General features: G+C 32.9%; 1 protein-coding gene across 1 annotated transcript; it reads right to left on the minus strand.

Moving 5' to 3' along the window:
• Positions 1 to 1238: 1238 nt before the first annotated feature.
• On the minus strand, positions 1239 to 22440 carry LOC133190709 (S-adenosylmethionine-dependent nucleotide dehydratase RSAD2-like). Its single transcript, XM_061326395.1, has 7 exons — positions 22146 to 22440; positions 2687 to 2848; positions 2318 to 2460; positions 2066 to 2158; positions 1715 to 1864; positions 1537 to 1569; positions 1239 to 1448 (listed from the first exon to the last, which is right to left on the minus strand). Exons 1-7 carry the CDS (start codon positions 22438 to 22440, stop codon positions 1284 to 1286), a joined length of 1041 nt encoding a protein of 346 aa, XP_061182379.1. The 3' UTR covers positions 1239 to 1283.
• Between the last annotated feature and the right edge of the window lie 1265 nt (positions 22441 to 23705).

The raw sequence follows: 23705 nt of genomic DNA on the forward strand, positions 1-23705 counted from the left end.
GCAACTTTGGCCATGCTGTTCTTTACCAGATTTCCCCCATGTTATACTTATTGTGGCCTGCCCTACCCCCGGGGTCATGATTTTAACAATTTAGAATCTACACTACCCAAGGATGCTTCCACATAAGTTTCAGCTTTCCCGGTCCAGTGGTTCTTGAGAGGAAGATTTTTCGTATATATTTTAATGTAAAACTTGGATTCCCTATTGTGGCCCCGCCCTACCCCCGGGGGTCCTGATTTGAACAATTTAGAATCTTTACTACCCCAGGATGCTTCCATATAAGTTTCAGCTTTTGTGGCCCAGTGGTTCTTGAGAAGAAGATTTTTAAAGATTTTTCTTATATATTTCAATGTAAAACTTGGATTCCCTATTGTGGCCCCGCCCTACCCCCGGGGGTCATGATTTTAACAACTTAGTTTCTACGCGACCCCAGGATGCTTCCACACAAGTTTCAGCTTTTCTGGCCCAGTGGTTCTTGAGAAGAAGATTTTTAAAGATTTTTCCTATATATTTCAATGTAAAACTTGGATTCCCTATAGTGGCCCCACCCTACCCCCGGGGGTCCTGATTTGAACAATTTAGAATCTACACTACCCCAGGATGCTTCCATATAAGTTTCAGCTTTTCTAGCCCAGTGGTTCTTGAGAAGAAGATTTTTCCTATGTATTTCAATGTAAAACTACGATTCCCTACTGTGGCCCTGCCCTACTCCCGGGGGTCATGATTTTAACAATTTAGAATCTACACTATCCCAGAATGCTTCCAAATAAGTTTCAACATTTTTGGCCCAGTGGTTCTTGAGAAGAAGATTTTTTTTTATGACCCCACCCTATTTTTGTCTTTTCTTGATTATCTCCCCTTGTAAGGGGACTTGGCCCTTTATTTTAAAAATTTAAACTCCCCTTTACCTAAGGATACTTTGTACTAAGTTTGGTTAAAATTGGCCCAGTGGTTCTTGAGAAGAAGTTGAAAATGTGAAAAGTTTACAGACGGACGGACGGACAAACAGCTAGACGGACGGACGACGGACAACGGGTGATCAGAAAAGCTCACTTGAGCTTTCAGCTCAGGTGAGCTAATTAGTGTATATCACTTAGATACTGTACACGTTTCGCAATCACAAATTGTTTTAAAATATAAATCTCTATGCAGGAAAATAAATATAATAGCATCTGTGTTAAAAATGACATTCGTTTTTAATAGAGTAAAACTTATTTCTGGCCGTAAAAATAATAGATAATATACATGTACATGTATTAGAATGCAGGATTATTTTACAGGGTTTACCATTCGAGATTCATGTCCGCCTTGCTCCATTTGTATTTGCCACCTCTTTTGAGAAACATTTTTTCGTCAAAACCGCTGAATTTAAGGGCATTTTTTACTCCAACATCGAGAATAGAGCGAGAGGGATCTTTGTTACCACGTGTACAGTCCAAAAACCTCATCTAAAATCAAAATATTGGTGATACAAAACTACCGAGTTGCATTCACGTAAAGTGATTTGTTAGTTGACACTGCTATAAAATAACTTACATATTCATCAAGGATGAGATAGCTATCCTTCATCTACAAAAATAATGTGAAAGGTAATCACCAGTAAAACTCAGCATGTAATTTTTTTTACTTACGTATTCATTTGTTTATAAATGATTGAGCAGAATTCACGCAAACCAAAATTTGAATTAAAGTACGTAATATTAAGTGATGTAACCTGTACGTTTGATTCTGGAACTAAACAAGAGATATCCCTGTGTCGTTCACAAAAGGCTTGGAATTCTTCTGACGTCACGACCATATTTTCTGCGTTTCTGATTGCATTTTCACCGACATTTTCTCCACCGATCAGAAGACACTGAAATACCTGATAAAAAGGTAACAAAATATTTATTTTTTTCTTTTAATAATTCTGTACATCTAGGGTTTCAGTATACATACACGCACATTGATGTATCAAGCAATCATGTACCGGCAGTTTTTCAAATTCCATCTTAATACATTACAATATTTAAGGGGATGAAGAAAGCAATTTTCTGAGAAGAGTTTCAGTAACCGTTCTACTTACCTTCCAGCGACAGGGTGAAAGTTCAGCAATATGTTCACTCATATCTTCATCTTTGTTGTGAGTATTGACCACGGTATTAATCTTGAAGGCAACCTTTGAAAAGTTTCACAATACATAGAATGTTGATGGAAAAATGTAAAAAATGTACACAAATTCTTACTAACAAAAACTTCCATCTTAAAATTCTTTGCCATGCATGCTACATTGTATTTAAATAAGAGTTCTTTAATAACGCCATTTTTTAAGTCGCACCTTGTACTTTATGCACCAGTCTCGCACTCGATACAAACTTTCCAGATGGTCTTTTTTGCTTGAGTTCTGGCAACGACCAATGTGTCTGTTTGTTTCCGGGACAAAACTGTCGCACGACACAGCTAAAATATCCAGGTATTCCCCTGAAACAGATAAATCAATGTCAATGTAAATTCTTCAGAAGGTGGTTGAAAAGTTAATAATGTATATATATACATCATATGAAATCCTAGAAATCTGGAACTGAATAAAATTTTAAATATAATACTAATACAAAAATAAATGGGGGAAATACGTATACAAATTCTTTTAACAAAAAACAAAGTAAATTACTGAACAATTCCTTTTAATAAGTTGAATAATACTCACCATATTTTTCAAACCATTTTTCAGTTATGAGACTTCCATTGCTTACAATGGTGACACTTGGCAATTCTAGGTCCTCCTTACAAAATCTCACCAGCTCTCCCAGAAATGATCCACGCTTTACAATGAAAGGTTCCCCACCAGCAAAATTCACCTTTTCCATACCTGTAATTTAAATGTATGTATTTAATTAAGTTCTTAACACTGATGTTTAGCCATAATTGAGATAGTACATGTAATTCTATAAAACATGCAGTGGCAGAATTGAATAAAGAAGTTGAAGGCTAAGCCTCCCCTTCCATCCTTAAATTAAGTCTAAAACTCTCAGATTTTAAATCATACATGTATCATCGTAAACTTTTCTTCAAATCACATCATCGTCTCACCGATTCTTATTGAAATATATAGAAACATATTATGAGGATTCAAGCAAAACCAAGCTAATTCAAAGAATTAAGGTCAAGGTCACGAGGTCAAAACCAGAGTACATTTTTGAAACAGGCAATGCACATGTCAAATATAAATGCCCTATCTTCTCTCATTCAAAAGTTATCAGCAATGGATTTTTTTTGAAAATTGGGTCACACCTCAAGGTTAAGGTCAGGGGGTTAAAAATCATAGCAGATTTGGAACATCTTGTCACAGGTAATGCACATGTCAAATATGAATGCCTTATCTTCTCTCCTTCAACAGTTAGCAGCAATGATTACTTTTTTTGAAAATTAGGTCAAACTTGAAGCTCAAGTTCACTTGGTCAAGTATCATAGCACATTCGAAAACTTCTTGTCACAGGTTATGTACTTATCAAATCTGAATGCCCTATCTTCTGTCATTCAAAAGTTATCACTAATGTTAAAATTTTTGAAAATTAGGTCAAACTTCCAGGTGAAGGTCTTGGGGTCAAATATCATAGCATGATTAGAAACGTCTTGTCACAGGTAAGGCACATGTCAAATATGAATGCTACCTTATCTCTTTCAAAAGTTATAAATAATGTTTCCCCTATAGTGTGTTTTGATTTCCTTAAAAATAACTTTAAACATGGCTAGATGAGTCATTTGGTACAAAATGTTACATTTTTAAACACGTTTTTCTAAAAATTTGCTATCTCTGGGTCATCTCTCCACGATTTTAAAAAAGAAATTTGCGTGCATTTGTATTCAAATAAACAATCAAACATTTGTAAAAAAAATGGAGAGAAGACCGAAAGACTATAAAAAATGAACTCCCCCCCCCCCCCCCGAAAATACCAATGTTTAAATGCGTTGCTTCTTTGTCATTTTAAATTCCACAGAGTTTGTGTAGCGATGATAGCTCAGTGTATGCGTTACGAGTCCAACACACATGGGAGTCGAGAAGTTTTTGGTTCGATGCTAATATGAAGTATTTTATTTTTTTTTTTATACAAACAATCAAGTCGTTTATCATTTGAATTTTATTTACTGATATATAAAAGTTTTAAAAGAGATAGATTTTGCACGGTGAGCGAAAGCAATTTGTCAAACCTACTGAAACTTCATTTTTTATATATCATACCCTATTATCTTGTTAGGTGTTTATCATTTATATGAAGTGTTACTGTGTTATCGTAAGTATTTAGATAAGTGGACTAAATATTTCAAATTTGCAAGCAATTTCAATGTAAATCTAAACATTTTCCTATGTGCGTAACCTTGTAAGGTCTGTCCACTAATGGTCAGCCGACCAAATCGTGGACATTTAAACCATAAATGTTTCGTACACATGATTCCTGCAGATCGCATGCCAAGTACGCCCATCTTCTTTTTGAAAAGTAGGTCAATTTTCAAGGTCAAGGTCAGGGGGTCAAAAATCATAGTATATTTGGAAAGGTTTTGTACAAGTGAAATATGAAAGCCCTATCTCTTCTCATTTAAAAGTGATGATCAAGATTAAAGTTTTTGTGCCAGACAGACAGACTGAGTGACTGACAGACGAATGAGATTTAATGTCCCTCCGCTTTCGCGAAAGCGGGGGACAATAACAAGTTACTTGTATATTGGAAGTTGATGATTCATTCAAAGTGAAACTACCGAACGAAATACCACCGATACAAATATATAATGATAAAGGTATAAAAAAAAAAATGGTGTATTCTGATATAGACAAGATAGAAGCATTAAACTCACATTTTTCATCTATTTCGACTCTAGTCGACTCAAATGAAACACTAACAAATATATATAATCTGTGTAATGTGTAACGACACACTCTGTAATACGAGTATTATCATAGACGAACAGGAAGTAGTAGACATTTCAATACTTCCCGTGAATAACGCCATAGGTCTTGACAGTGTTAGTCAAAACTCTTCATACAGTTGTTAAACCATGCACTCACTACAGCTGCACTATGTCATTTAACAGCTAGGTCATTATCTGTAAAAAAAAGTTTCCATCTTTCTGGAAAATAGCTCATGTCAATTTTTTTAAGGATGATATCTCTTTGGTTTCTAAGGTTTCTTTGGTTCCTTGTTAGTAAAACTATGGAGAGAATAATTCTTATTTTCATTGTAATATTTTGTTTTATCGATATCAAGCCGATTTTCTACCCGGTCATTCAACTGTGTACCAATTATTAGAAATATATCATAGTATTGTTCAAAATACATGTGTATTGATGAATACACAGTCCTGGTTTTCTGTGATCTTTCTAAAGCTTTTGACAGGGTATGGCAAAAAGGTCTCAAAAATTTTAAATTACAAAGTTAAGGTATATCTGAGGATCTCCTCCAATGTATTTCTAGTTGTCTACGTCATAGGACACAAAAAGTAATGTAATAAAATGTAATAAAGAATAATTCACTGTCCCAAAATGCAGATTAAAATTGTTTAAAAGATCTTTCATATCAGATGCTGTGGAACAATATACATTATTAACTGGATTCGAGGGCAACATGCATTTTGTCAGACCCAAGAACCAAACTGTTTGCCTGAGGCCGTTAGGCTCAGAAAAACATGGAAAATGTAAGCCTTTTATATAAAGGAACCAATTTAAGGTATAACAATGGAGAGACGAGAGAAGCCATCCCCCAACGTACTTTTCATTTAGAAAATTATGGAACGCCATAGCTGCCTGAAGGTCATTTTCATATTATATGAGGTGGAATAACCTTTATGTGAAGTGGTCAAGTCATTATATATAGTGGTAAAATCATTATATTCAATGAAAACTTTATTATATGCAGTGGTTTTATCATTATATACAGTGATAAAATCATTATATTCAATGAAAACTTTATTATATGCAGTGGTTTTATCATTATATACAGTGATAAAATCATTATTTTCATTGATAACTTTATTGTATGCAGTGGTTTTATCATTATATTCAGTGGCAATGTCATTATATGTAGTGGTTAAATAATGTAATGAAGTGATAATATCGATACATTATTTGTAAAATCATTATATGCAGTGGTTTTTCCATTATATACATTATTGATATCTTTCTGTCATGTGATAAATTCAATATATACAGTACAAACATAATTTGTGTGATAAAGCAATCATTACATTGTATGAAACCCGCTGCATGTGGAGTGCCAAGTTAATTTCATTCAGTGCGACACCTTTACATGAAGTGAAAAATCTATTATGTGCAGTACTAACATCATTATATTATATAGTAAAATTATTATATATATTCCTTAAATCATGCTTTGCAGTAGTAACATCTTTATATGAGGTGGTTAATTAATTATATGATGTTGTTAATTTGTTATATGATGTGCTCAAATCTTTATATGCATTAGACGTTTCATGTTATGCAGTGGTAACTTCTTTATCATCATCTAAACTGGTCCTTTTATTTAAAAAAAAATGCGCGGAGTTCCAGTTTAAAGAGTGTTTGAAAATAGGAAACCTGGGCCGTGGCAAATTAAAAGCCGGGACTATTCGAGATTTTTCTAATTTCTGATTCTATTATACAGCTTCCTGATTTTATCAACTGTGCTGAAATTTTAAGACTCATTTTTATAGGTTAATGTGTATTCGCTGTAAAACTTGCATTTAATTTTAAAATACTTAGTAATTTAGATTGTTGATTTCCAAGTTCAGTGGTAGATCCAGGAATCTTGAAAAGGGGGGCCCGACAAGTTTTTGGTCGGGGTAGGTAGCCCACAGCCAAACCAAAAAACAATTGATTTATTAAATCTTATGTATATTTTGGACACAAGGGGGGGGGGGCGGGCCCCATAGGCCCTCTCTGAATCCGCCCGTGAGGTTGGTAAATCGGGTAGGCAATCAAGTAGACATTTTATATACGTGTTTTGTTTGTTTGTTTTTTTTTTTGTTTATTTGTTTGTTTGTTGTTTTTTTTTTGGTCATATTTGACAGAAAGCTATTAAACTTTTAAATTATTCTGATGTTAAAAATTATTCATTCTTTGAAAGACATTTTTTGAGTGAAATGACACGTTTAAGAAAAACCGGTTCACATAGGCGTCGGAACCGGGGGGGGGGGGCTATCGCCCCCCCTTTTTTTTTTATAAAGGTAGACATAATATAGGCATTGAAAATTCGGGCGTAGGTCTAGCCTCCCCCCTCCCTCCCCACTTTCTACAGGCACGATTCATTGTAGTGAAAGAAGGGTAATTGGTAGTGTTTAAAAGAATTTGGTACTGAAAGATTTCGACCCCCCCCCCCCCCCCACCCCCGAAATAGGATTTTCGGGTTTGGAGAAAGAACAATTTTCCTTTTTTTTATTTTTGCTTGTCAAGTTTTTTTTTTCAGGTTTGATTTTTTTTTTCTATTTCAATTAGCCACCCCACTATCAATTTCCTTCCGACGCCAATGGTTCATTAAAATCGGATTTGATCTCCCGGAAGTCAAACATAAAAAATTCGAAATACTTATTCATTATCTACATGCCATTTAATAAAATATAAATTAATTAAAGAATTATCACATATACATGTAATTATAGGACTATTAATGCAAAGCCTTGTGTCAAACTTTAATCACGCGTAAGTTGCTTGGTTTAAGGATATCCGATCCTCAGCCTTGAAGGATAACTCTTAATTTTATCATTTTATTCAAAAAAGCTAAAATGATTTTAATTTGGTTGTTTGTTTGCTGTTTAACGTCCCTCTCGAGAATTTTTCACTCATATGGAGACGCCACAATTTGCCAGTGGAGAGCTGCAAATTTTGTCCTATACTCGACACTTACGGCCATTGAGCAGTGAGGGATTTTTTTCGTGCCAACACCTACTGTGGAACGGGACCTCGGTTTATGACTTTATGCGGTCTCTTACGAAGGAGCGGTCTCAACGTCCCACTTGACCTGTATTGTGGAGAGGACTTATATAGGCAGTGCCTGCTGTCCAATCCAGTTATGTTTAATCATAATAAAATATTATTTAAATAGAAAAAAAAAAAAGTCCCACTGTCAGATTCGAACCCGTGACGTAAGGATTGACTCCTTATTCCGCGTCTCTTAGAGCAGACACTCTAATCACCGTGCCACGTTGGCGACGGCAAAGATGAAACTTGAAAATGAAATGTTTTCATGCAGCAATTTTTATTTTAAGCATTTCAATGTGATTTAAGGTTTTCTGAAGTCTTAGAAACAGTCTTATAAATAGTTGATATTAGTAATTTAACATCCCCCCCCCCCCGAAAAAAGTATTAAACAAATTACATATTTAACGTAATCCAGTTTCCTTCCATCTACTAACATATAGATACATGTACCAGTGCACATTTGCATATTATGAAATTAGAAATGATTTATGGTGTTTTGCACCAGGTTCTTCCCGGATGATCGGATCTGGTTTAATAATCTTTTTTTTAATGAAAATGTGTATTTTGCATAAAAATAGCATTTTCAAATAAAGAAATAACTATCAAAAAGAAAAAGTTTTTTTTAGTTAAAATACAGTGTTTAACATCGGAATAATTTTTAAGTTTATTAGATTTTTATCAAATATGTCCAAAAAAAAAACACACACACATAAAATATCGCCAACCCAGTCTACCCATTTTACCAACATGGAAATCAACAATCGCCAAAAAAAAAATCTAAAATGCTAAGTACTTATAGCACAATGGATAAAATATTAAATCAGAAAATTGAAACTGCCTACCAATTTTACTTGAAACCAAAAATCGTAAAGAAAATCTAAAATACCAAGTATTTAAATACAATTTTTACAGCGAAAACACATTAGCCTAAAAAAAGAGTCTGAAAATTTTAAATCAGAAATTTGAAAAAATCTCGAATAGTCCCGGCTTTTAATTTGCCACGGCCCGGGTTTCCTATTTTCAAACACTCTTTAAACTGGATCTCCGCGCATTTTTTAAAAATGTTTTTGCAAGAGGACCAGTTTAGATGATGATAAAGAAGTTACCACTGTATATCATGAAACGACTAATGCATATAAAGAATTGACCACATCATATAACAAATTAACAACATCATATAATTAATAATTAACCACCTCATATAAAGATGTTACTACTGCAAAGTATGATTTTAGGAATATATATAATAATTTTACTATATAATATAATGATCTTAGTACTGCACATAATAGATTTTTCACTTCATGTAAAGGTGTCGCACTGAATGAAATTAACTTGGCACTCCACATGCAGCGGGTTTCATACAATGTAATGATTGCTTTATCACACAAATTATGTTTGTATTGTATATATTGAATTTATCACATCACAGAAAGATATCAATAATGTATATAATGGAAAAACCACTGCATATAATGATTTTACAGCATAATGTAATGGTACTATCACTTCATTACATTATTTAACCACTACATATACATGTAATGACATTGCCACTGAATATAATGATAAAACCACTGCATATAATAAAGTTATCAATGAATATAATGATTTTATCACTGTATATAATGATTTTATCACTGTATATAAAGATAAAACCACTGCATATAATAAAGTTATCAATGAATGTAATGATTTTATCACTGTATATAATGATTTTATCACTGTATATAAAGATAAAACCACTGCATATAATAAAGTTTTCATTGAATATAATGATTTTACCACTATATATAATGACTTAACCACTTCACATAAAGGTTATACCACCTCATATAAAATGAAAATGACCTTCAGGCAGCTATGGCGTTCCATAGAAAATGCTTTACTGACATATGCATATTCCACACACCTGTTTAAGACACAACTGTATACTTAACTATGATCTGTATAAACGTAGTACGTGTGTTACATTAAAAGTTTAAAATTTATCAATTTCAACTTAACAAGTTTAAATTGATAAAGATGATGGGCGTACTTGGCGTGCGATCTGCAGGAATCATGTGTACGAAACATTTATGGTTTAAATGTCCACGACTTGGTCGGCTGACCAGAAGTGGACAGACTTTACTAAGTTAGGAAAATGTTTAGATTTACATTGAAATAGCTTTCAAAAATGAAATAAATATTTTATTTATCACATAAATAATAAACACCTAACAAGATAATTGGGTATGACATATGAAATGAAGTTTCAGTAGGTTTGAAAAATTGCTTTCGCTCCCCGTGCAACTGAACCAAAATTTATCTCTTTCTAAACTTATAAATCAGTAAATAAAATTCACTTGATTGTTTGTATAAAAAAAGAAAAATAAATAAATTGCTCCATGCGAGGATCGAACCAAAAACTCCTCAAACTCCTTAGTGCGTTGTACTGGTAACGCATACTGCTGAGCTATCATCGCTACACAAACACTCAGGAATTTAAAATGACAAAGAAGCAACGCATTTACACATTGCTATTTATTTGGAAAAAGTTCATTTTTTATAGTCTCTGGGTCTTCCCTCCATTTTTTACAAATGTTTGTTCGTTTCTTTCAATACAAATCCACACAAATATTTTTTTTTTAAAATCGTGGAGAGATGACCCAGAGATAACAAATTTTTACAAAAACGTGTTTAAAAAATGATATTTACATTATACATGTATTTTGCTTATAAAGTGTATGGAAAGCTACAACATTCAAAACTCCATAACACGCACAGGGGGTCAAAAGGTTAAGATATACGTTTTATTTTGACGTCAAAAACGCTGAACGCTGTGGAAGTGCAACGTCATAAGCGAAAATCAAAATTCACGCTCACATTGAACAGAAGCTGTTGCAATGGCTCTTCCATTAATTGTAACTTACCCGAAGGATAATATATGGATTTTGAAATATAAATCACATTTGCAGTCAACGCAAGGAGTTGAAAAATGTAAATATAAGCAATGAATCATTATTTTTTGAAAGATATAGTCTCATAACTGCAACGATGTTTGCAAACAAATTTTCATAACGAGCTAACGCGCGTTACTCAATTTGTTTGCACACACCGTTGCAGTTATGGGACTATATCTTAAAAAAAAATAATGATTCAATGCTTAGTAATATTTTGTACCAAATGACGCATCTAGCCATGTTTCAAGTTATTTTTAAGGAAATCAAAACACACTATTGGGAAAATGTTTTCCTTTCCTGTTTCATAGGAACATGATACATCAAAAGAATGTTAAAATTTAATTTTACAATACAGTTTTCACTTTTCAAATGCGCCCCGATTCCTGCCGAATGTCAATCAAAAGCGCCCTCGTTCTTTTAAAATTTTAATGTAACACATGTATTATCTTTAAATATTTACATTTCCAAATATTTTTCCTTTAGATTCTTTGCAAATTAGAAGACTGTTCATTTTCTCATGAACTAGCATGGATGAGCATGAATATCTCCATTGTTACGTCATAATACCGCACTCGACGTCAAAACTATAGTGCAAACGGTTTTGCTTTAAAAAATGATAGATGAATAGCGTAATTTATGGTGATTCATCAGAAAAATAATGTAAATATAAGAAATGAATTTAATTTTTTAAAATTCATGAGGTACATGAACTACAACGCTTCACGCCGGCATATTTGTCATGAAGCGCTAACGCGCTTCATGAAATATGCCGTCATGAAGCGTCGTAGTTCATGTCCTCATGAATCTTCAAAAATTAAAGTCATTTCTTAATTATTTGAAGATATTTTTTATTCATTTGATGAATTCAATTCAAGATCTTTTTAAATAACCAAGAATATCTTCAATTCTGAATTATTGCACGCATTAAATCAATTGTTTATAGTATTACATGTAAATATTTACATTTGCTGTATTTTTCTACTAAGCCAACTGTGAAATTGATTTGAAAGTCATTTTTGTGTATACTCACGCGTAGAAATATACACGGTGAAACTCGCGCTAAAGTGACGTCACAATGAGGCTACAGAGACGTTAATAAAAATGTAACGATATAGGGCAGCAAGAAAGTCAAATATTGACTATATCATTTGTGCTTTTAAACTTGTAAAATGTAAATATAAGGAATGTTTTTAAGTTTAGTGTGAATTATTGGTGTGTAAATCACACAGACTTGCACGTAGGCATATTTTTCATGAAGCGCTAGCGCGCTTCATGAAATATGCCTACGTGACAAGTCTGTGTGATTTACACACAAATAACTCACACAAATTAAACTTAAAAACATTCCTTAATTAATTTGCTGAATTGATGCACGCAATAATTTAATCATTTCTCTATTCAAATGAATCAATAATATCAACAACATACATATATATATATATATATATATATATATATATATATATATATATATATATATATATATATATATATATATATATATATATATATATATATATATATATATATTTAAGAAATAAGGTATCATTTTTAAACATCTATCGGGATATAAATACGGGTTGGTCACGAGATCAAATTCCATAAAGCCCGAAGGGCTTTATGGTAAATTTGATCTCGTACCAACCCGTATTTATATCCGATAGATGTTTAAAAATGATACATTATTACTTATATTTACATTTATGACTTATTCATATTTTATATTTTCCTGATTATAATCTTTCACGCGTGAAATGTTTTATTTTTCAAACTCAACGGCACGTATTTGATCCATTGTTTGCGCGTCGACCCTTTATGACGTCACTGAGAAATTACGTCGAACGTTTATGATGCGAGGAACCTGTGTTTATACGGATATAGATACGCGTTGCTTTCAATAGTGTTATATAAGGGAAAACATTTGCAAATGTAAATATATATATATATAAAACCATTTCAATGTTATGTAAATAAATAACTTGAGTGTACATGCATGACTTTGACCTTGAACTGGAGAATTGAATTGAACACACATGTATTTTATTGACAAAAAGTCAAATGGATCAGACAAAAATTCTAAAACTTAAGTACTCTTCTCTTTAAACAACATAAATACATGGATAGAAATGGTCTACTACACATTCAAAGAAGTATTAAAAAGAAAAATAAATTCTTCCTTAAGATATACAAAATATAAATTTTCATTGTAAAATGTAAGCTTTTATAGAAAAACGACCACTTTATACTTTAAAACTTCATGTTTAACTGTGACGATTTAAATGTGTAATTTACATGTAGGGAGAGGGCGTAATAAGTTTTCAGAACTTGTGCCCAATCCCATTGTATTTATTAATTACAATAAAATATGTTCAAACCAAAAACGACCACGTTCATTTAGAAAAATTTGAATTATCTTGAAAGGTTCAGCATTTTGTATATAAGCGAAAGAATCCCCCCTAGCATCAAATGAGCATAATGTACAAAACATTAAATGAAAGTAGCTTATTCATTACAGAATGTCATGCTTTTGCATAATTTTTACAAATAACCCCCCCCCCCCCGATTACATGCATCTTCTTATAATCCACGTGAACAATTAGGACTGGCAATTAAGTTACAACTAAATAGGTCTGAGTTTAAAATACAGTTGTGTCTCAATCTTAATGGAAGTTGTCACGCAAATGCAAAAGTGTTAAAACACAAAATGTAATAATTACGCAAAATGTAATAAACTGAGATTATTACGTTTTGCGTCGAGATCAACGCAGAATTATAACGCAAAATGTAATAATATACAGTTGTTGACTGGGGTAGAGGGAAACAGTCGATCTGTTGGACCGGAGTGCAAGCTGTTGCCCAAGGCCGTAGGTCGACTGTTTCCCGAGACTCCTGTCAACAACTGTTTTGTTATACTCCTACTAAATCAGATTTATAAATTTAACAGAAAATAAAAATAGAGTCACCAGATATTCGAGAATATTTTCAGCCGTTTTCACAACATTTTTCGTATTATGACTGTCCCTACTTTCAAGTATCGCCTGGATTTCATCCTCGTTCGCCGCAGCAAAACTTCTGTTTATCTTAACGAGTTTAATTTACTCGGCACTCCTCGGCTGATTACATTTAGCTCACGGTTACCCGAATCAGCCGAGGTTTGGCGAATGAGGAAAAGATAACACACTTTTGCGCCATTTGACGTCAGCGGGCAACAGTCTTTTTTAACAGTCTATTTTAAAAGTTCCTGGACCGACAGTCGGGGAAAACAGTCGAATTGTTGGACTTTTTAAAGTAAGAAATTATATAAGGACTGTTTAGTAGGGGTATAACAACACACTTTGTGGTTTATTACATATTGTACTATTACATGTACATTTTGCGTCGAAGACAACGCAAAATGTTATATCGCAGAATGTAATGATCAATTTTTATCTCAACAAATATATGATTTTTCCATAGAAAGTGGGAATATATTGCAATCAATTTAGTTTTCTTCACACAAGTTTGACTTCCTTATCCAAAATATTCCCATTTTTTCTGTCGGTATGTACAGTTTTAGTTAAAACAAAATGTTATAATCCTTGTTAGTTGCCATAACAAAATGACAACCATATTTTCAAACTTTTGGAAGTTTTCTTGTTTTAAAAATATTTTCAAATAATAGAATAGGATTTAATTTTTATTGACAGCTTTCTCACAACGCAGAATGTAACAACGACGCAAAATGAAATAAACCGAGAATATTATATTTTGCACTAATTACATTTTGCGTCGAGATAAACGCAGAATTTAATAGGGCGAAATGCAATAACACACTTTTTGGATTATTACATTTTGTGTTATTACATTTTGCGCCGAGGTCAACGCAAAATGTAAAAACACTTTTTTGGGATCATTACATTCTGCGTCGAAGTTAAAACTAATACCGCAGAATGTAATTATCGCTTATTATCTCGATCCACAATTAAATGCATTTTTTCGTTGAAAGTAGGAATACAGTTTGTAGCACATCGTCGGATACCCAAAGGTGATCTCGTCAATTTATGAGTAAAAGACAAGATCACCCGTGGGTATATTGCAATCAGTTAATTTTTCTTTATATAACTTTGACTACCTTATCTAAAACATTCCTGAATTTCCTCTCGATATGACGTTTTACATTGATCCCGAGGAAAAATTTATAAAACAAAATGTCATAATCCTTATTAGATGCCATAACAAAATGATAGCCATATTTTCGAACTTTTGAAAGTCTTATTGTTTGAATTGTACTTATACCTCAAAATACTTTTATAAAAATCAAATAGGATTTAGTTTTTTTTCTACAGCTTATATGTCAAAGCTTTTTTGTTACTAGTATATTCTATTGTAAGTTCTTTAACTTGTTGCGTCTTGGGAAATGGTTCTCCCTGAATTTGGAGGGATAAGTTGTTACCTCTAGTAACACAGATAATTATTTCAATTGGCGCTTATAGAATTTGTGCAATTTTCGACACCGAATGCTAGGAGTATAAACAGTGAATATACATGTATTTATATTTTTTAATAACATATAGAATTGACAGATTTTTTAAACTTCAGGAAATATGATTTAAAATAGTTTCAAATGAAATCTAAACTTTAAATCCATAATGATAAAATCATACTTTCCGTTTAACCAGGGCGTAACAATGACGCAACATGTAATAACAGAAAGTGTAATAATCCAAAATTTTTACATTTTGCTTAATATTACATTCTGCGTTGATCTCGAAGCAAAATGTAATATTAAAAAAGAATTAAATTACACTTTGCGTTATTACATTCTAAGTTGATTTCGACACAAAATGTAATAACGCGAAGTGTAATTATCTCAGTTTATTACACTTTGCGTCGTTATTACATTTTGCATTGTAATACAGCTTATATGTTAAAGCTATTCTGTTTTATTTTATTTTGGATCTTTTTAAACTTTTGCGCCTTGGGAAATGGTTTCTCCCTAAAATAAGTATTTACCTCTAACAAACACATGTTATTATTCTAATTGGCGTTAATAAAATTAGTGAAATCCAAAGCGTGTGTTATTACATTCTTCGTTAACCTCACCGCAAAATGTAATAACGCAAAATGAATCCAAAAAGTTTTTTTTTTTACATTTTCATTATTACATGTACAGTCTTCGATGACCCTGACACGTGGCAAACTGTAATAATGTAATAACACGAAATGTTATCTCAGTTTATTACATTTTGCGTCGTTATTACATTTTTCGTTGAAACATGCCTTCCTTGTTTTCAGGCTAAGGGCATTCCACGTTCTGACAGTATCTGGAACAAATAATTTGTTAAATAAACCTAATCTGCATTTTGGCAAAGAATAGTCTAAGGAATTTCTGGTAGTGTATCGTGAAATATTGTATCAGGTGCATGTACTGTAATAGTTTGTATATAAATTAAGGTACTAAATTTTTGTGCATTTTGTACATTGTTTTAAGTTTCTTTCTGTATTTATCTCTTCTTTCTGTATTTATCTCTTCTGCGTTCTCTCGAAGCAATAGTTGTGTACCCAGTAACTATTCTTGCAGCAAATAATTGAACTTTTTGAAACCTTTTAATGTCTACCTTTGCGCATTCAAACCAAGCTTCAACGGCATATTCTAGTTGTGGTCTAATAAAAGGTATATACATCTGGGACAAATTATCCCTTGACACAGTAAATTTTAGTTTTTTTGAGTAACCCAAGTTTTTGCAAGTTTTCTTTACAATTTTATAAATGTGATCAGACCATCCTTAGTTTGAAGACAGCAGTATCCCAAGATGTTAGTTTTCTGCGACATATTCTTATTGGCAATTCTCAAAAAAATTAATTAGGAGTTTGTTGCTTTAGTGTTCTATATGGGTTAAATTTCAACAACCATTTCCTTGACCATTCATCTTTATGTACAATGTAGTACAGTACCCCCAACGTTATTCTTGACAATTCTATCGAGTCATATCGTGTGTGTATCCTATCGTATCGCGCGTGTATCCTTTCAGATTTTCCGTTTATCGTTTACCAGGCTTTGCGTTTATCAGATTTTCCATTTATCGCGTGCATTAGGAAGATATCTATTTTTACCGCCCTTTTCGCTAAAAAGATCGAGGTACAGTGTATTCCTACGTACATAAATTAAAGATTAAGAAAAAGAAAAACTAACTAGAAAATCTGCTACTGCAAGCAATAGCGTATGTCACCCCGAACTGAACCATAAGCTGTAAGATTGCTCCAATGCTTAAAAAAGTGAGTATTTGCAGAAAAAGCCCCCCACCCCACCTTTTCACACACAAGCTATATAAATTATTATATGAAAATTGTTTTTGAGAGATTTGATTGGTGTAAAATAAAATTATTAAATTTTCCGGAATAACAAGAAGGCCTTCTGTAGAAGACAGAAGACCTTAATTAACAGAATACCAGGTTCATGGCTGAAGAAAATAATTCCTGAATTTTCCTCTTCAGATCGGGTAATTTTACATAGAACAGGGGCTATTTTTTTTTTATATGAGATCATAAAGTATGTGTAAACTTTCTTAGTTTAACAGAATCAGAAAAGTACGTTTCCGGCGTGCTATATATAAACAGTAGTGATGAGGCCTTCACGCAAGTGCGGGAGCGGATCCCAGTTCAAATTAATAAAAACGATGGGAATTAGAATTTTACTGATTCTAACTATCATTGAATGAAGTTATTCATATGCAATTAATATATTAACAAGAAATTGTGAAATGCTAATGAAAACAGCTGACAATCGCTACTTTTTAAAGATAATTTAATTGTAAATAAAATTATTATAAATTCTCTAGACAAAACAGAAGAAGACTGAATGCTGCCAAAATATCAGATCACATCAACGGAACTGAATTTTATTCATGAAACTCTTAAGATCTTCTTCAATTGTAAATTGTAAATTTTATATCTGCGTTATATCTAGCTGTTTTCGGAAGGGGGGGGGGGTCTTGAAAATAGACATGTTAATTTACCATCATTTTTTAGTGAGTATTAAGCAGTAGCATTTTGAAAACTTCATGATGAAGGGTTGCTTTTGAAGGTCATTTCATTAAGAATCCAAAGCATAAAGCAAAACTTGCCTTCTTAACAATTAGAGAAAGGTATATATAAAGAGAGAGAGAGGGGGGGGGGAGGTTAAACTATGACATGGTCTTTTATACATGTATATTTGAAAAGAGGGAAATAAAAAATGCGCCCATCAGATATATACCAGATACAACCCTTTTTATTTCATAGAAACTCGTTTCTATGGCAATAGGAAAGTTTTCCGTATCTTCTCTGTCACCAGGAAGTTTTATCTCTACATTCCGTACTATGAGTATTATACTGGTGCAGTCCCCGTAAACTACTTAAATAAAAATAAAATGAATAGTTTGTAGTGTTTAAGAAACATTGGTCCTACGTTTTATGGAAATCCTAAGATATTTTATTTTTTCTTAATCATATCAAGAAACTGGTGAAATATACAAGCTCTATAGATTAGCATTTACGTGCCCTAGTAATATTAGACAAAAAAAAAAGAAATTAGGAAGACAAAGAAATTGAACAATTTATAGCTTTAAAAAGATCAAACATAAACGTATATATAACGTTTATTGGCCACTCGTATCAAGAAACTGCAAATAAGAACTTTCAGTTTTTAAATAGACATCCTTTGAAAATTTAATATATGCATGTATCCGCACAACTATTGGTGTTGACCTTTATTTCTGTGAAGTTTGCTAAAGGTTTTCTAAGCCTTCTACGAGAACGCTCCAAGACGAAAGAAAGGAGAATCAAAAACAATAAGTCGTCCCGACCTTCCTTCCGCTGACCATCAATTCCATTTTATGCAGAAACCACTGTGATACATTGAAAGGATTAAACCAATAAAGTTTTGAAAAGTTTGCTTTGTTATTTACCGAGAAAAATGAAAATATTAAAAAAAAATCACCTTTTTCCTGCTTCCATGGCAACGGTAGGCATTTAGAAATTTTTGAATGTTGACTGAACAAATAGAGTGTCTTATCATAATTCCTGTAAATTTTCATCACAATTGTCCAAGCTACCTCGGAAAACATCTGTGCGTATATTAACCTTTTTCTGTTTCTTTCATTCCTAAGGCAACTGTTTGCAAAAGATCCTAATTTTTTTTAAATAGAAATTACTTTGACAAAATGCAAGGAACAATCCGTACAAGTTTCAAAATAATTGCCTGAGCAGTTTGTGAAAAAATCGAAGTTTAGCAATTTTTACTTTTCTTCTGTTTCCATGGCAACGATGGGTGGCATGAAAATTTTAAATGCGATTTGCAAAACTACAATTACTGGTTATCATTTCTATGAAGATTCATTACGATCTACTAAGATATCAGCGAGAACACTTCTGGACAAAATTCTTCACTTTTCGTACGTTTCCACGGCAACGGTAGCCATGCTGAAACTGAATTTTTTTTCCACATATATACAGTTGGTCTTCATCTTTTATGGAAAGTTCCAGCAACAATGCCCCAGCCATCAGCCAGAAAGTCCCCGGACAACGTTTTCATGCGTACAATAGCAATATGTCCCCCGACTTCGTTCGGGGTGACATGATAATAGAAATCGATATTGAAAAGAATTATAAAAGGAAAGTACGATAAATGTGAAGATTATATTACATTCACATACGTATCATCAGTATGATTAAGATTTTGCTCGATAAAATTATCTTAATATTGCTGTTAAGAATTATCATCAGCATGTAAACTACAAACAGATATCATATTTTCAGCAACATTATTTACATTCAATAATAATGTATGATATTAAACAACTATTCTCCTATAATGTATCTCGATATAACGACTGCATGATCGTGTCGTTCGCACGACTTTGGCCAACTTTAAAATAGTGTTTGTTTGCCCTCTCCCGACTCAGGATGAAAATATTCGGTCGGTAGGTGGAAACATTTTTTTCTCAGAAAATTTCAATATCAATGCTGAATTTTCAAACTATATTTCCCAGAATGCATAAAAAAATTGGTGTTCCCTTGAAGTTAAAAAAAGATTTGAGTCGAGCCATTTTTATCCAGTCGGTCGGGAGAGGGCAACCAAACATTTTTTTTTAAAGATGGCCTTATTACTTGTTATTACGACTTATTATCTCGATATTACGACTAAGTATTTGTCGTTTGTACGAGTTATTATCTCGTATTTATACAATTCCTATACGACTTAGTATCTCGTTATTACGACTATCGTTCGTATAACGTATCTCCTCTTAATTACGACATATTCTTTCGTTATTACGTGTTACTATCTCCTACGTACAGCTTTAAGTTCGTATAATTATGTCCCTCAACTTATTTTGTCGTTCGTACGACTTAGCATCGCGTACGTACGACACATTATTTCCTATGTAGCTTGTAACACAAGCTTTGGTTGGTTACAAAGTAGGGTGTAAATTTCCGTACACCCGACTTGAGCCGGGTGTAAAAAACGTGACGTCACAATGCATAGTTTCGCTATGATAAAAAGCAAATAACATGACGTCACGATGCAAATTTAGGACGTAGTAAATTGAAACATAGTTGATTGGACTTGTTTTAAAAAGAATTTATTAGAGTACATAGGAAATAAATTCGTTATCCAGGTCCAATCAAGGGTGTACGGGGATTTACTCCGGATGGTATTCCATACACCCTTCGGCCTTTGGCCTCAGGGTGTATCCATGGGATAAAACCCGGGGTAAATCCCCGTACACCCTTGATTGGACCTGGATGACTAATATTATCTCGTAATTACGACTTATTATCCCTTACGTACATTTGTACGTCTCAGTATCTCGATCGTACGGCATAGCAAAAATTTATTACAAAAAAGGGGGGGGGTCCTCGATCCTCCTCGATTTTCAACTGAATGAGACCCGTTTCGGAATGAGATGTTCATTATGTCATGATTTTATATTGTATTATCAGTGTTGAAATCTTTTTCTCTCATCAAAATGGAACGAACGCCTAGTCGTACATACCTATCATGACCTAGTGTTTGTCACCTCTGCATACCAAGGGTTTTCGATCTGCACCGCTTCCCACGGAAAAGGACCGCTTTGTGGCGAGCAGAGTAGACCGAAAACCAATTAAATTGGCCGATACAGTGTAGTAAATAAATTTCTCTAAGCACTAAATGTATTCCCCATGCTTGGGGTAATGCTAAATGTAAAGGAAATGTAATGCAAAACATTGCTTGAAATCAAAGTAATCAAAATATGCTAGTAATGTGTAAGGCCAAAAAATTCTGCATTACATGTACATGTACATGTAGATGTAATAGTAATGTAATGCATTACTTTCTCAAAACTATAGAGTAATGTTGTCTAATTTACAATTACATATACTACCTTTGAATTTTCTTACTTAGATTAGTTTTAATTTCAAAGAATTTTCAATGGCATTTAAAATATCTTTTTAAATTTAGGATACAATTAATTGAGTGTCAACAAAACACAAACAATATATTGCTTTTAGAAGTGCTAAAAAACCAGTCCCTTTCCCCTAGTTGTTATTAATATATGAAACATTAATTGAACTGGTCTATAGCAAGTGCTGACCATGACAAATCCATTGGACCAAAAGGAATGGAAGACAGACATATTACTTTTAGTAAACAAAATGCACATATACACACTGTCCAAACCCTTTTAGTTGTCAATGTATTGATTTTTTTTTTCATAATAAACTACCCATCAAAACAACCTACATGTATGTCTGAAATTCAAATAGTTCAGCAAAGGGTTAAGTGCCACAAATTTTTTTGTTGTCTGACATCAATAAGTTACACAAAAAGTACACATTTTACATGATTTTATCTTGGTAATTGAAAGTTTCCTCTTATGAGTAAACAAAAGATATTTAATTAAGTTTTTTACAAAAATACAAGCACTTGATAATCAAATTCGAATCAACATTCATCACATTTAGTTTTGAAGGGGTGGGAATGTTCAAGAAAATTGCACAAATTTTGAATTTCTATTTTTGAAAACCCAAAATGTAATGGTAATGCGATACTTTACAACTACCCAAACTCTATAAGTAATAGTAACCCATGTAATACATTACTTTACAATGAACATGTGTAATTCACCCAAGCCTGGTTTGACCCAAAGAAAAAATAATGCATCATTCTAAATTTAAAATGTTTCAGTTTCTCAGGAAAAAAAACAATATACCCCCGGGATCTTTCGATCCAGGGGCATAAAAAGATGAAATAAGATTACCATTTTCTTTCAGCAACGTCAATCCCTTCTTTGCCTCCTCGATTGGTAACACGTACGACGTTTTGGCTGTGTGAAAGCAGAATCCACATTTGTAGTTACACTGTCGTGTTAGATGATAATTTACACTTGTCGGTTTTAATTCTTTGGAGCCTCCTTCTTCCTCATATGTGACAATTGAACTTGAATAATTTTTCCCCTTTATAATTCCTCTCTTTTGTTTCAGTGCAAAGAGTATAAAAAGAAAAATCATAGCAAATGCAGACAGTGCGACAATAGAGAGTGTTGTTTCTTCCATGTTTATGCTTGTATTGTACAGCTGATATGTAATGTTTATCTGAACAACCTGAATACAAGCCTGTTTTGAATAGTTTTCAAAAATAAATTGGGTTTGTCTACTTTTACTTTCTATATTGATTCTTTGAAATACGCGCGTACATAGTATTTAGGTCATAAAGGCATTTTGTTGTTTATTGTTTTTGTTAAATTACCTTTTCTTCGTATCTATGTTTACTTCTTTGTTTTGATTTCGTTTTGTTTTGTATGGTGGCATATTTTTGCCATTACTTCTACGATGTTTATATCGACTTGTCAGATGATCATATCGACTTGTCAGATCTTTGTGTCAACTTGTCAGATCTTTACATGTATGTCGACATGTCACTCATTCACTTGAGTAAAATTTTAACATGGAAACGTGTTCATGACCAGTTTATAACATCCAATTGATAAAATATTTTTCGGACACGTCAATATAATCATATGAAAAGTCAACATACAGATCTAGTAAGTCAACAATCATCTGACAAATCAACATAACTTTCTAACAAGTCGTCAAAATTATCTGACAAGTCGATATAACATCTGACAAGTCGACCTAGATAATTATATTTCGACTTGTCAGAAAATTTTGATACAGACCCCAAAACGTGCGTTTCGTTTTTGTGAACGATACTTTTCGTTTTGTGCACGGTTCGTTTCGTTTTGTGAACGTTTCGTTTCGTTTTGTGGATGGTACGGTATTCAAATTAGGTGGGCGGAACCTGCATGTACGCTTTAGTAAATAATTGGCTACTAGATAATGTCTTTTAATTCTTTCTTATTTCCATTCTTGTCGATACGATATATCCCAGTGAGCTTGAAATAAAGATACCTCAGAGTCAGACACATCTGTTTCATATTTGGATATTTTACTAGAGAAAGACGTTAATGGTAATCTAACAACCAAGCTTTATGATAAACGTGATGACTTTAACTTTTCAATCGTCAACTTCCCTTACTTATGCAGCAATATATACCTTCATCACCAGCTGCATACAGGGTTTATATCTCTCAGTTGATTCGATACGCAAGAGCATGCTCTACGTATGAACAATTTCTAAAACGAGGTAAGTTATTGACAAACAAATTGATGAAACAAGAATATCGACAGTCTCGTTTCATGTCGTCATTTCGTAAGTTCTATGGTCGATACAATGACCTTGTCAGCAAATACAATTTATCATTAAGTCAAATGCTGACGGACGTTTTTCATACCAATTGTTAGGCCATTATTTACACACT

This window comes from Saccostrea echinata, unplaced genomic scaffold (genome assembly GCF_033153115.1).
Source record: "Saccostrea echinata isolate AGI-Se365-2 ecotype Australia unplaced genomic scaffold, CSIRO_AGI_Sech_v1 ptg000022l, whole genome shotgun sequence".
Taxonomy (NCBI): domain Eukaryota; kingdom Metazoa; phylum Mollusca; class Bivalvia; order Ostreida; family Ostreidae; genus Saccostrea; species Saccostrea echinata.

What these genes read in the sequence shown, in the direction of transcription:
- LOC133190709 (XM_061326395.1), bottom strand. Translation starts at nt 22,440, where the DNA reads ATGGAAGAAACAACACTCTCTATTGTCGCACTGTCTGCATTTGCTATG. An exon ending in GACGTTGCTGAAAGAAAATG is followed by an intron (nt 2,849 to 22,145) that starts GTAATCTTATTT and finishes TTTAAATTACAG; the next exon opens with GTATGGAAAAGGTGAATTTT. An exon ending in TTCCAGAATCAAACGTACAG is followed by an intron (nt 1,570 to 1,714) that starts GTTACATCACTT and finishes TTATTTTTGTAG; the next exon opens with ATGAAGGATAGCTATCTCAT.